At 40.2% G+C, this 12,940-nt stretch overlaps 2 protein-coding genes across 3 annotated transcripts; both read left to right on the forward strand.

Annotated features, from left to right (window-relative positions):
* The first annotated feature begins 67 nt into the window (after window positions 1-67).
* Window positions 68-3,226, forward strand: ctsh (cathepsin H). The gene is made up of 12 exons (XM_005928686.3): window positions 68-228; window positions 414-445; window positions 605-710; window positions 798-868; window positions 950-1,054; window positions 1,482-1,568; window positions 1,661-1,716; window positions 1,800-1,881; window positions 1,991-2,059; window positions 2,142-2,248; window positions 2,672-2,797; window positions 2,885-3,226. The coding sequence occupies exons 1-12, from the start codon at window positions 165-167 to the stop codon at window positions 2,952-2,954; spliced, it is 975 nt and encodes a 324-aa protein (XP_005928748.1). The 5' UTR covers window positions 68-164; the 3' UTR covers window positions 2,955-3,226.
* A 396-nt stretch (window positions 3,227-3,622) lies between these two features.
* Window positions 3,623-12,647, forward strand: blm (BLM RecQ like helicase). 2 transcript variants are annotated; one of them, XM_014335619.2, is made up of 22 exons: window positions 3,623-4,124; window positions 4,356-4,416; window positions 4,507-5,128; window positions 5,220-5,355; window positions 5,796-5,896; window positions 6,001-6,115; window positions 6,206-6,849; window positions 7,109-7,285; window positions 7,364-7,482; window positions 8,434-8,547; window positions 8,667-8,765; window positions 8,863-9,011; window positions 9,131-9,237; window positions 9,528-9,688; window positions 9,850-10,045; window positions 10,133-10,323; window positions 10,408-10,552; window positions 10,672-10,871; window positions 11,134-11,329; window positions 11,416-11,538; window positions 11,927-12,125; window positions 12,259-12,647. In XM_014335619.2, the coding sequence occupies exons 1-22, from the start codon at window positions 4,030-4,032 to the stop codon at window positions 12,434-12,436; spliced, it is 4,128 nt and encodes a 1,375-aa protein (XP_014191105.1). In that variant the 5' UTR covers window positions 3,623-4,029; the 3' UTR covers window positions 12,437-12,647. The 2 variants fall into 2 exon arrangements, with proteins under 2 accessions (XP_014191105.1, XP_005928749.2); XM_005928687.3 differs by having other exon boundaries at window positions 4,356-5,128.
* Window positions 12,648-12,940: the final 293 nt, after the last annotated feature.

Below are 12,940 nucleotides of genomic sequence, written 5' to 3' on the forward strand. Positions count from 1 at the left end.
TAAAGCAAAACGCAGTCCGTGAACCATCAAACATTTACCCGTGGATCGCAGAACAATAGCCACATAGTTGTAATAGCAGCTGTTCACCTCGTGACTCGCCTCATCTGTTTCACTTCACTTTCACACTCCGGCTGCAAATACTGGCACTTGGAACAGTCGACACAATGTTCGTTTTTCTTGTGCTCTTTGCGGCCTCTGTAACGTCAGCTTTTCGCCTGTCTGATCAAGGTAAGTCTCTTATTTTGTTTGGTAAAGTCCACTTTACATTCTTATTCCTTTAGTGCTTTTTTGCTTTGACATTTGCGCTACACCAGCTTTCGCTTTCATATTTACGGCCACGGCGTCTGTTCTATTGTTTCATGTTCTTTATCGGACACTTATTAACATTTTTTTTTAACATGGATTATTTACAGACGAGTTTCACTTCAAGTCATGGATGGCACAGGTAGGTTATAGCGCCGTGACATAAGCAAAAGATTGCGCTCAGTATGTTGTTATGAGGAAGTTGTCTGGTGAGAAAATCATAGTAACAACGTGGCTCAAGTGGGTACTGCATCAAACTTAAAAATAAATGTCTAAATCAACACCCTTCCTCCATGTACAGTACAACAAAGGGTACAACTTGAAGGAGTACTACCAACGACTGCAGATATTCACAGAGAACAAGAAGAGGATTGACAAACACAATGAAGGAAACCACTCGTTCACAAGTAAGACCTCTTTGTGTTTGCATTAACGTTTTGTTTCACGTGGCTCATCCTAAAGTGCTTTCACCTGCATTTCCTCTCTTCCTGCAGTGGCACTGAACCAGTTTTCAGACATGACATTCAGTGAATTTCGAAAGTCCTTCCTCATGTCTGAGCCTCAGGTAATGATGCTCATACAAGAAGCATTTTGCAATGATGATTAAGCTGTTGTTGGGGTTTTTTTGACAAGTTGATTTTTGCAGAACTGCTCTGCCACCAAAGGGAACTACTTCAGCAGCAATGGGCCGCTACCAGACTCCATCGACTGGAGAAAGAAAGGGAATTATGTGACCCCAGTGAAGAATCAGGTGAGTCTGAACCTCAGACATCCACATGCATGGTTGCTCAGTCAGACAGTAGATTAAAAAAACAACAACATTATAGTAATAGTAAAATAAAATGTTTATAATTAAAAAGGAAAGCCTTTAAGGGGATGCAGTTTCCCCACAATGCAGTGAAAAATGTTACTGTTGCATGTCGAGAACAGGTTAACTAAACTTACTTGCTGAGTGGCATTGCAAAAACTGTTTGCCCTTAAATAGTTTATCCAGTGTTCCTCCAAACAAAACATGTCAACAGGTCTGCTGTAAGAAAAAGGCCCAGTGTTAAGTTGAGTTTGTGGGATTTTTTTTAGTATTTCTTTCAGTGCATAAAATCTTTCCTAAAATCTTTGTGTGTGTGTGTGTGTGTGTGTGTGTGTGTGTGTGTGTGTGTGTGTGTGTGTTTACGGCAAAGGGAGGCTGTGGTAGTTGCTGGACGTTTTCCACCACTGGCTGTTTGGAGTCTGTAACTGCCATCAACAAGGGGAAGCTTGTACCACTGGTGACTTGTTTTTTATTAGCTGATTACGTATCAAAAATTGCACTTCATGACAAAGCATAATGACTAACTTTACTGCCTATTGCGTTAACTAGTCAGAACAACAGCTGGTAGACTGCGCTCAAGATTTCAACAACCATGGATGCAATGGGCGAGTCAAACATTTCCTACCTTCCCCTTTAAAAGAAAATTACGGTACTCACTCGTTTAATAACATATGAATTTGTCTTTCAGTGGTCTTCCCAGTCAAGCATTTGAATACATCATGTACAACAAGGGACTGATGACCGAGCAGGACTATCCATACACGGCTTTTGTAACTATCAACTAAAAAAAAGAAACATTAAACAAAAGAGACTTTTCAGTTACAAACAGTTGTGTTTTATGGCTTAATTTATTTTAACTGTGCCTTTTTGTCATTTTAGGAGGGTAAGTGTGTGTACAAACCAGAAAGGGCAGCTGCTTTTGTGAATAGTGTGGTGAACATAACAGCAGTGAGTATCCATCAGGGATTTTCATTAAGGAAAAGTCTTTAGTGAAGCGAGTGAATGATGACGTTTTTCTGCCGTCTGTCAGTACAATGAGATGGAGTTGGTGGACGCTGTCGGGACACACAATCCTGTCAGCTTTGCTTTTGAGGTGACCTCTGACTTTATGAGTTACCACCAGGGTGTGTACACCAGGTAAGAAGATGTCATAATTTCAATTTTGTCTTTTTTTCACATTTATTAAAACATACTAAGTGTTTATATGATCACTATATTTGCTATAACCAAATGTAAGCAGATTCCTGCATGTTTGCTCCCATCATTTTCCCCCTGCAGTGTCCATGAAATGAATGGGGCAGACCTTTACTTGAACCTACTGATCAAGTCTATTATTCTTTTGATGCTCACATAAACACACATGGTCAAAACCTGTTTTTCATTTGGACAGCAAGTTTACCACAACCACTGCTGCTAAAATAAGAACTGAGAAAAGAGGGTTTAGAGTATTTCATTCAGTTTAAAATGTCAGTAAAGCTGTTACTTTCAGACATTTGAGAGGTTTAGTTCCTCTTTCTGAATAAAAGATATAGAGTCAGAAGAAACATGTTCTGCTTTCAGCACTGAATGCCACAACACCACCGACAAAGTGAACCATGCAGTTCTGGCTGTCGGCTATGGACAAGAAAATGGTACGCCTCACTGGATAGTAAAGAACTCATGGGGATCGAGTTGGGGCATGAACGGGTAATTTTTGTAATCAGTCACATGTAGAAAAATTTCCCTAAATATTATGAACCAAAGAAACAGAGTAACAGTTTTGTCCTCTCACAGGTATTTCCTCATTGAACGTGGGAAGAACATGTGTGGACTTGCTGCCTGCGCATCATTCCCAGTGGTGTGATTATTACATGTTTGCACATTACAAAAGGGCCGACGATGAAGCCAGTTCCTTTTTATGTTGTTTGTATAGAGTTTGTTTTAAAATCAGCTGCCTGTGCATCTACAGATGTGTTGTTTTTCCAAAAAGGGAAGAAGTCTTAACCCCCATTCAAGCACTATGACAGAAAGATCCAGGTCACTACACTATGAAATAAATGTAACTGAAATTATCACTTCATTGAAAATCATTCAAACTGTTCTGATAAAATTTGCAAATAAACTCTATTAAATATGTCGAGTTGTTATTCACAATGCACTGCAGTAAAAAGTCACAGAAAACAAAGAGACACAAATGTTACACCCCTCTGTGACAATTTTATTGTAAATATTTAAAAAAAAATCGGAGATTCTATCCATTGGTTTAATTAGGCCATTGTGACAGGAATGTTGCAGGGTATGAAGGGCATTATTTATCAGTGCTGCAAACAACGTTTACCCGGTAGCTTGATTTTGTTGGGTTAGGGTTTCTGATTTGTTTTTTTTTGGTTTTTTAATGCAACTGGGCAGCAGAGGTCGCTATTAGGTAGGTCTTCGGTCTACGATAGCCAGTGGTGGGATGATAATTTGTATTCATAAAATCATTGCGTTTTATGTAACACGATCGTAGACGGTATTAGATCAGCTCAAAGTTACATTTTAGGCTGCTTTTGCATTATAAACAAGTATAAAATGTGTGTGTGAAACCGGCCCAATGTGTTTCGTGCACGCGGAAGACTACATTCCCCATGATACTCACGCCAAATCAGCCTCGGCCAATAAGAAGTCCGTTTGTTGAATGGGCGCAAAAATCTGTTGTCTGGGTTTACAGGTACACATTGAGAGAGTTAATCTCCGGTCAAAACAAAGGGAAAAATATTTAACTGTAATGAACGTTACTGAGCTTTACTCCAACGAGGGGTACGAGTGAAGAGCGACTCTCCGGGAGACAGGTCGCACGTCGTGTCTAGCGTAATGCTAAACAAACTGCTCGCTGCTACTTCATGAATTGAGCTCTTATTGCTAGCCAGCTAACACGTTAGCGCTGCCTCTTACAAGCAATGTCCAGTCTACCACAAAATAACTTGAAGGAACAGCTAGCGAGGCACAGCAATGCTGCTCAAAGCAAGCAGTCTGTTGCTAAACCTAAACCGGGGTAAGTATGGCCAAAAAACTGCTAGCTAACTGTAAGCTTTGCTAACAGCAAAAGGATGGATACGTTTTGTTATTTACTGTACACTCTGTTTAGGGTGACAGTGCTGGGCATGCGATATGGTTTCAAATTGCGACACTTTCACCTCAAAGTCTGTAAGACTGTCTGTTAGACTAGCTGTCTTAACAGTCATATTGTTTTAATAATTCAGCTCCTTTTGTGTGTAATTTTCAGGGCTTTTTCTTTCAAAAAGAAGTCCTCATCAGGTACGACCAAGGTGGAAGTCCCTACCAAGGTAATCAGCTCAAATGTTTTGGCAAACAGGAATGTCAATGTCCACAAGAGCGGTTTGGTGACTCCATCTCCTTTGACATTTTCAAACAAGCTTGAGAGACCTCAAAAATCCAAAATCAACAACTACTTCTCTGTAAGTTCAAAATGCAAGTCGGATACCATCAGCCCAGCAGATATTGCCTCTCCTGCATCCCAAACACCTTCAGTGGTCTCTGATATTAAGTCGGCTCCAGCTAAATCTGACAGCCTATCTTGTAGCAGTAATTCATTCAATTTCACAGCTCTGGATGTGTCACGTAGTTTTCCTGTGGACAACTGGGATGATTTAGATGACTTTGAAACACCAGCCAAGGGAAAAAACAACTCATTCAGTTCAGAAGTATCAGAGAAAAGTGGCAAACTACTGCCATCCCCTACTGGAGAAAAAGCACAATCGACAGGGAAACTAAACTATGATTCCTTATTTAAAACATCCAAATTAACTAGCAAGAGTGGTAAGCAAACCTGCATGGAAACAGATGAGCCAGAGGAAAATGTCAACACTGCTGCAGTTTCACCAGGACCCAGTTTAAACCAGGAACCAGCAGACTGGTCAGATGAGGAGGAACTTGCCATTAAGATGAACAGAAAACATCCTGCACATCTAAAGCATATCTTGAGTGACAGTGAAGAAGATAATAATGCTGAGCTGGAACCTTTTACAGGAAGCACAGGTAACTGGGTGTTTATTTTAGGTATACACTGGTCAACAGATTACATTTAAAAACAAAAAAACGCTATGTGCTACCATGTGTTACTCTATAGGTAACAAGAAAATATGGATTGACCCAAAGACAATAGAGATAGATGACAACTCTGAGCCTGAAGATGACCTTGATTGCATTCCACCTTCACCCATCCCTGATGAGATCATTTACGCAGGCTCAGCACTGGAGACAAGGTCAGAATTTAGACTTGTCTGCATATTTTACCAATCATACTTGTGTTTGTAGCAGCCAAAATGCTCGAATGTTCTCTTTCATCCTGTAAAAAGTTGTTACTGCCAGCAATCGCTTCTCTGTAGTGATAATAGTTAGATTGATGGGGAAAGTTTTAAATATAGACAGTATATAAGACAGCCTTGGCTTCAGAGATGGTGCCAGTGAGCAAAAGGCGTAAACTTGAATTTCTTTAATGGCCAGCAAGTTTGGTTCCTCTGAACTTCCTATCTGTGGGGAAAAGGATCTGTGGGTTTCTCATCTTTGACCTTAATAAATACTTAGCTGATGAACTTAATCACTCTTTCAGGTCATATTTATTATAACAAGAAAGTCATTTTAAAAATTACGGTTGTTCTAAGAGTTAGAAACGTATCACATGACTTTCTTTATTTTCAAACAGAGCTGAATCAGCTGATGCTCAAATTGGAGACAATGCTGTGAAATCAAAGAGCCCCGTCGCACTGCATGAACCATCCGAGCTCTGCTTAAAAGACAAAACAAGTGAGTGTTGTACCTTTTAAAAAAAAAAAAAAAAAGCTATACCTCATTTTATTCAAAAGTATGTTTTGTTGTTTTTTTTCTTCCATGTATTGAATTCTTTTCAGATGAAAAACTTTTTGCTATCATGGAGTCCATTTGTGCTCTGGTTGACTCCATCCCTGAACATGAATTAATTGCTTTGTCCTGTGGAGATGAACTTTTACTGAAGAGGGCCCAGAGGTGTGTTAGCTTTGTGTGTAGTTTTGGTATTATTCATGGTGTTTTAATTAAATGTATTTATGACCATAATCACCTGCTTTTATCCTGCAGGAAGAGAATTCTTGCAACTGGCGGTGACTGTTTGTTTAGGATGCAGCAGCCAGACAGCACAGTGATTTCTGAACCCAGCTTCAAAGAAACATCTTTTTCTAGCAACGGTGTTTCATCGAACAGCTCTGTGCCTGTGGACTCCAAGAAGCCTCCTCAGCATAGAAGATCTTCAGTCATCTCTGTGGACTATGACTCTGATCACTCTGACAGTGTTATTGATATAAAGCCCTTGGATAATAAGGACAGCAGGGCAATAGGTGTTGAAACTGACAGTATCTGTGACTCTCCATCAGCACACAGGTTCACAAAGCCATCTTTTAATATATCTGAGAAATCAAGCATTGATCTTGATGGCTCAGACCTCTGCTTCTCACCCAAGGACTCAGAGAGTGGTGCGCAGAAGAAATCGAACAACACCCCAACATTTGTAGCTGCTGAAGATGAAGAAATGGATGACTTCTATAATGACGACTTTGATATAGATGACTTTAATGACTCTGATATCCCAGATTACTTTGACGAACCACAAACTTCATCAGCTGTGACTACAGCAGTGAAAGAGGGGGGGCCGAGCAAGTCCTCATGGGAAAAGAAACCAACAACACCTACTTCTGCTCCAAAGCCATCAACAATTTGTTCTCCAGGCAAGTCATTTTGTACTCACTGAATCTGTTTTTGAGGCATTTGAGAACAGCCAATTGTTTCCCTCTGGTCCACAAATCTCATACAGTTCTAGATTGTTACACATTCTATGTGTACAGATTTCATTCTCCTGAAATGCAAAACTCCATATGAATTATATATTTAACAGAAAACATATGTTTTTAAAGGTGGTCTGTCATACCTGATAAACACAGGATTTGATTTTTAAGGAACTTGTCTTTTTTGTGTCTCTATTTGCAGAACCCACCTTCAAAAACCCAGCTCATGATCGCTTCAGAGGCTTTAACTTCCCTCATTCACAAGAGATGATGAAGATCTTTCACAAGCGTTTTGGACTTCATCAGTTCAGGTTTAATCAACTAGAAGCGATTAATGCTGCACTGCTGGGTGAAGATGCGTTTGTTTTAATGCCCACAGGTTTGTAAAAGCATGCTTACAGTAGTGCAGCGTTTGCTGTGAAGATGTCCAGGTATCTTAAACTGTTGTATTTTTTAGGTGGAGGGAAAAGTTTGTGCTATCAGCTTCCTGCGTGTGTCTCGCTGGGGGTCACTGTGGTGGTTTCTCCACTCAAATCACTCATCGTAGACCAAGTTCAGAAACTCACCACTCTGGATGTAAGTATGCTTGTTTCCACTCGTCTATTTGATCAGAGAAAAGTGTCAAGTGCTTATGCGTGTACTTGGAAAATGTATTAAATAAATAAGTTAATTTAATAGGTTTAAAAATCATTTTCATTTTAACAGTTTTTCTAAATTATGCGTCAGTTCATATCTTAACTTTTGGCAGTCAGATTTGGTTCATTTCACCAATTGGCCCCTGTCTGCCACTTGATTACTTGATAATGATTGGATTATAACATGCATCTCAATATAAGGCCCAGGGGCCAGAACTTGTCAGGCAAAGACTCCAGTTTGGCCCAAAGGAAGGTCTTGGAAAGTGTGAAGGAGGGCATCATTTTTGCACTGTTAACTGTGTTTTGTTTTTCCTGTTGATAAACACCTCCCCTATGGCCATTCAATTAGAAAAATGTAATTAGGTAACGTATAAACAATTAAATAACAACAGAAAAAATCCTGTCTACAATTGAAACAAATGTTTTTTTCAAAATAAGTAATTATTTTGAAAAAACAGACATCCCGGTGCATACGTTTTCTGCTTTATAGTTAAATCACAGCCTGAGAAATGAAGTGCCACAGCCTTTTCTGAAGTTTTACACATTTATTTCTCACAAGTTAAGTCCAAAGAGTCGTGCTGACAAATGTCTTTAATTTACTACAGCAGCATTTCTTTGTCATGTAGATACTGCATTTGATTTGCTTATATTAAGATATCGGAGAGATTAACTGTGTAGTTAAACTTCCTTAGACTGACCAAAAGTTTTGCTTGTCCAGCCCACTTGCATTAATGTTTTCACTAACAGCTCCTCACTACATGGGAAATGGAACTGCGAGTCAATATTGTGAATAGTAATTTCAGTCTTGGTTTAGGAAGTTTTTTATACTTCTGGTTTGTTTTGTGTTTTTGTTTTTTAATTTTTGTTTTTATTATATTGTTCTACATTTCAGATTCCAGCAACAAGTCTATCTGGTGATAAAAGTGATAGTGAAGCATCGAGGATTTATATGCAGCTTTCAAGGAAAGATCCCATTATTAAACTGCTCTATGCCACACCTGAAAAGGTGAGCTTTTTGTGACTTGTAAACTAATTTTGAAAGATTTAATTGCATAATTAAACATGTCTGTAACTATAAATTCTGTAATGCTTAAAACTGACTTATTCCTCACTCCCCCCCAAAAGGTGAGTGCGAGTAACAGGTTAATCTCCGCACTGCAGAACTTGTACGAGCGAGGCCTTCTGGCTCGGTTTGTCATAGATGAAGCCCATTGTGTCAGTCAGGTATGCTCCTTTGCTTTCATGCGCACCCAATCCTGCTGTATGCTTTTATTTTTAGCAGCAGCCATTTTGAATCATTCCATCATTTTAAATCTTTCAGTGGGGCCACGATTTCCGCCCAGACTACAAGAAGCTGCATGAACTGCGTCAGAAGTTCCCTAATGTGGCAATGATGGCTCTGACAGCCACAGCTACTCCTCGAGTACAGAAAGACATCCTCAACCAGCTGAACATGAGTCGACCCCAAGTGTATGTCTTCACTTTCAGCCTCTGGCTTAGATTTAAAACGTGCGTGCGTGTTTTTCTTCTTCTTGCTGGATCAAAAAGCAAAACAGTAACTGAACATTTTTCTTCCAATGTGTTTTCAGGTTTACGATGAGCTTCAACAGAACAAACCTGAAGTACTCAGTGCTGCCCAAGAAACCCAAAAAGGTGGATGAGGACTGCACCAGCTGGATCAAGAAGCACTACCCACGTAAATAATTCAGTACTTTCTCTGATCCCGGTGCATGCTATTTTCAGAACACTGTCATAACTGCTGTGTTAAATTTTTAACTGTATATGAACACTTTAAGCCCTCACATGTCTGGAACAGTAGGTGGGAAATCAAAACAGTTTGCAGACAACAAGCCAAGTGGATTACTGTGTAGAATTTTATTATATCAAGTTGTTGGATGTTATTTTGGATAGAAGGGAAATCCCTAAGTTCTTTTAAATCTGTGTTTTGTCGGGGGTTATATGCATCTGTCCGTTGTTCTGATGCAGGTGACTCTGGCATCGTGTACTGCCTGTCTCGTAATGACTGTGATGCCATGGCCGAGAGTCTTCAGAGAGCAGGGTTATCAGCCCTGTCGTATCACGCAGGACTCAGTGACAGTGACCGAGAGTATGTGCAGACCAAATGGATCAATCAGGATGGTTGCCAGGTCAGCTCAAAACTCAAATTATAGATATTATGAACATAACCAGCAGTCTGGGTACCGGCCACAAAGACGAGATCACTAGATGGTTGCGTAATTTAAATCATGGTTTCAAGTCATGCTTGAAATCCTCTTTTTTTTTTTTTTTTTTCATTTGCTGCCAACAGGTCATCTGTGCCACCATAGCCTTTGGCATGGGCATTGACAAGCCTGATGTGCGCTATGTGATCCACGCTAGTCTGCCTAAATCAATGGAAGGATACTACCAGGAGTCAGGGAGAGCTGGCAGGGATGGAGAGATCTCTCACTGCATTCTCTTTTACTCCTACACCGACGTCCAGCGCATCAAGAGGATTATCAGCAGTAAGTGATAGAAAATCAAACCGTCCAGGCCAGTTCAGCTCCTGACATGTTTACACAGTATCTTTTTGGCTTCTTGCATTATCGCAGTGGACAGAGAAGGTGACAGACACACCAAGGCAACTCACTACAACAACCTACACAGCATGGTGCACTTCTGTGAGAACGTGATGGAGTGCAGAAGAATTCAGCTGCTCGCTTACTTCGGAGAGCTGAAGTTCAACAGAAACTTTTGTAAGGACCATCCAGACGTCAGCTGCGACAACTGTACCAAACCCAACGTAGGAATCATTTCTTCTATGTTGATAATATATGTAACCTACCGCCAGCTGTTTGTAATTGGCCATCAATGTTCCTAAAAACAGCAATACAAGATGCGAAACGTGACTGAAGACGTGAAAAAGATCGTGAGGTTTGTCCAGGAGAACTGTGAGAAAGTCGGAGCAAGGTTTGGCAAGACTGCTAACCAAAACAGACTGACCCTCAACATGCTTGTGGATATCTTCATAGGTACAGTACATACACAAGCAAGCAGTAAAAATGCATTTGGCAGCTAGACAAGTTGATATTCCCAGTACAGTTGTTTGAATTATGTGTGGTTAAAAACTGTAAATGTTCTTTTATGTCAGGCTCTAAAGCTGCCAAGGTACAGACAGGAATGTTTGGCATTGGAGCAGCCTACTCCAGACACAATGCTGACCGTCTTTTTAAAAAGCTGGTTCTGGATAACGTCCTGGTTGAAGACCTCTACATCACCAATGGTGGGCAAGCTGTGTCTTATATCTCCGCTGGAACAAAAGCAATGAATGTGCTGTCTGGACACATGCAGGTAAGAGGTCGCACATCAGCGTTTAAGGCCTTTACAGACCTGACAGGCATGATGAAATCAATTATCAATTGTTTTTCTTGGTGCTTTTTAATTTGCTTGCAGTGTGTATTACAAATTCATATCCTAAAACATCGGAATTTGTGTCATTTTGTACACCTTTGTACACCAATCGTTTTAAGTGTCATGAAGAGAGGTAGAGTAGGAAAATGCAATGAAGTGCTGCCAGTCAATGAATACACTACTGGCTCTCATCATTTCCCAGGTGGAGTTTTATGAGACTGAGAGCGCGTCCACCATCAGGAAACATAAAGCTGCCACGGCGAAGAACGTCTCCCGGAGAGAGGCGATGGTGCAGGAGTGTCTTAAGGAGCTGTTGGATCTCTGCAAGCAGCTGGGGAAAGCGTTTGGCCTTCATTATTACAACATTTTCTCCACTGCCACATTGAAAAAGATAGCTGGTAATTAAACTTCTCAGACACAGAACTTTTTATTTAATTTCAAAAGCAAACATTTTATAACTTAACACACTTTTTGTCACATTCAGAAAAGCTTTCTTCTGACCCTGAAGTCCTCCTGCAAATTGATGGTGTAACAGAAGATAAACTGGACAAGTATGGAGCTGAAGTGATTCAGGTCCTACAGAAATATTCTGAGTGGCAGCTACCTGGTAAGAGATCCTACTGAAGTTTTGCACATTGTAACTTTTTGGATCACATGATGGTGTGCTGTCGTCAACCTAACAGGCAGGTGGGCAGCATGTTCACCGGAGTTTGTGAATAAGATAACTTGAAAATGAGGCGACATAAGAGCTTCCAGTTATATCAAATTGTATCTACTTAAAATCTCAGACCAGTTTAAATTTGTGACCTCAATGTCAGAGGTCAAGGTTTCTTAAAATCTTGTGAATGTGATCAAGACATCTAAGATTTTGGCATGTCTAGGAGGAGGCTGACCACTAGCACCAGTGGTTGCCTGTAGTTTTTTTTTTTTTTTTTTTAAATTTAACACAATTTGTGTGAATTTAAAAATAAAGTTAAATGTCTTCTGTGTATCAGAGGAGCAGGCTGACAGTGGAGGCGACGGGTGGATAGACACGGCACGAGGTCGCACTCGTGGAAATGACGAGGATGACACGGAGTCCTCCACCTACTTCCGTAATAAGTCTGCACAGGGACAGAAGAGAAAGAAGGCTCCGTTCTTCAAGTATTCCAAGAAGAAAAAAGGATGTGGCAACACAAGCTCCGGTTCTAAAGGGTCTGTAGAGTGTTGTCTCACATTTCATCATCCAGTTGGGGATCATATTTGCCAATAGGCATCACCCTTGTAACTGAACTATTTTTCTTTTTTGCTTTCTTTTGTCTTGCTGTGGTGATTTTTGTGGATTTAGCCGTGGCTACAGCAGCAATAAATCCTGGTCGTCCTCCAGCTCCAGGGGTGGAGGTCGAGGGTCCAGGAGCTCAGCAGGTGATGCATCAGCAGGCAGGAGACCAGGATTACTGGCAGCCCCGATGCCTCAAAGCAGCCAGCGTCCGTTCTTAAAGCCAGTATTTTCACACTTGAGCTAGGACTCCTTCGTCCCGTATCTGACTTTGTAGACTAGTAAGCTAATTTTCTAATCCACCAAGCTGCTGCTTCATATTGGACCAGCTAAAACGGCATTTTCTGTACAGTTATCGCATGTTTATATTGTTGTACATTTTTACTTTCTGTGGCTGGAATCCTTCCCTGCACTTTTATGTGCTTATCTTATTTGATAATAAAAATAAATTAAAATTTTATTTTATTTTATTTTTTTTAAACACAAAACCACACGAGCAGCTGCATCCGTTTTTAACATTTATTTCAAGTTTGAAGTGTCTTATTTAATGGCACCAGTTACAAGGGACTATTGGAGAGAAACAATATTTTATACTGACTTGTACAGAAGGTTACCTACAGTACAAACATTGGTTTTGGAATGGATCAGACTGAACAAGAACTGGATTTGGCACATGGATATATATATATATATATGTATATATACTTGTATATTTAACATAATTAAACAGCAATCTGCGATCTGAGGATAG

Source organism: Haplochromis burtoni, unplaced genomic scaffold, assembly GCF_018398535.1.
Source record: "Haplochromis burtoni strain Fernald_Lab_line unplaced genomic scaffold, NCSU_Asbu1 Contig_114, whole genome shotgun sequence".
Classification (NCBI taxonomy): Eukaryota; Metazoa; Chordata; class Actinopteri; order Cichliformes; family Cichlidae; genus Haplochromis; species Haplochromis burtoni.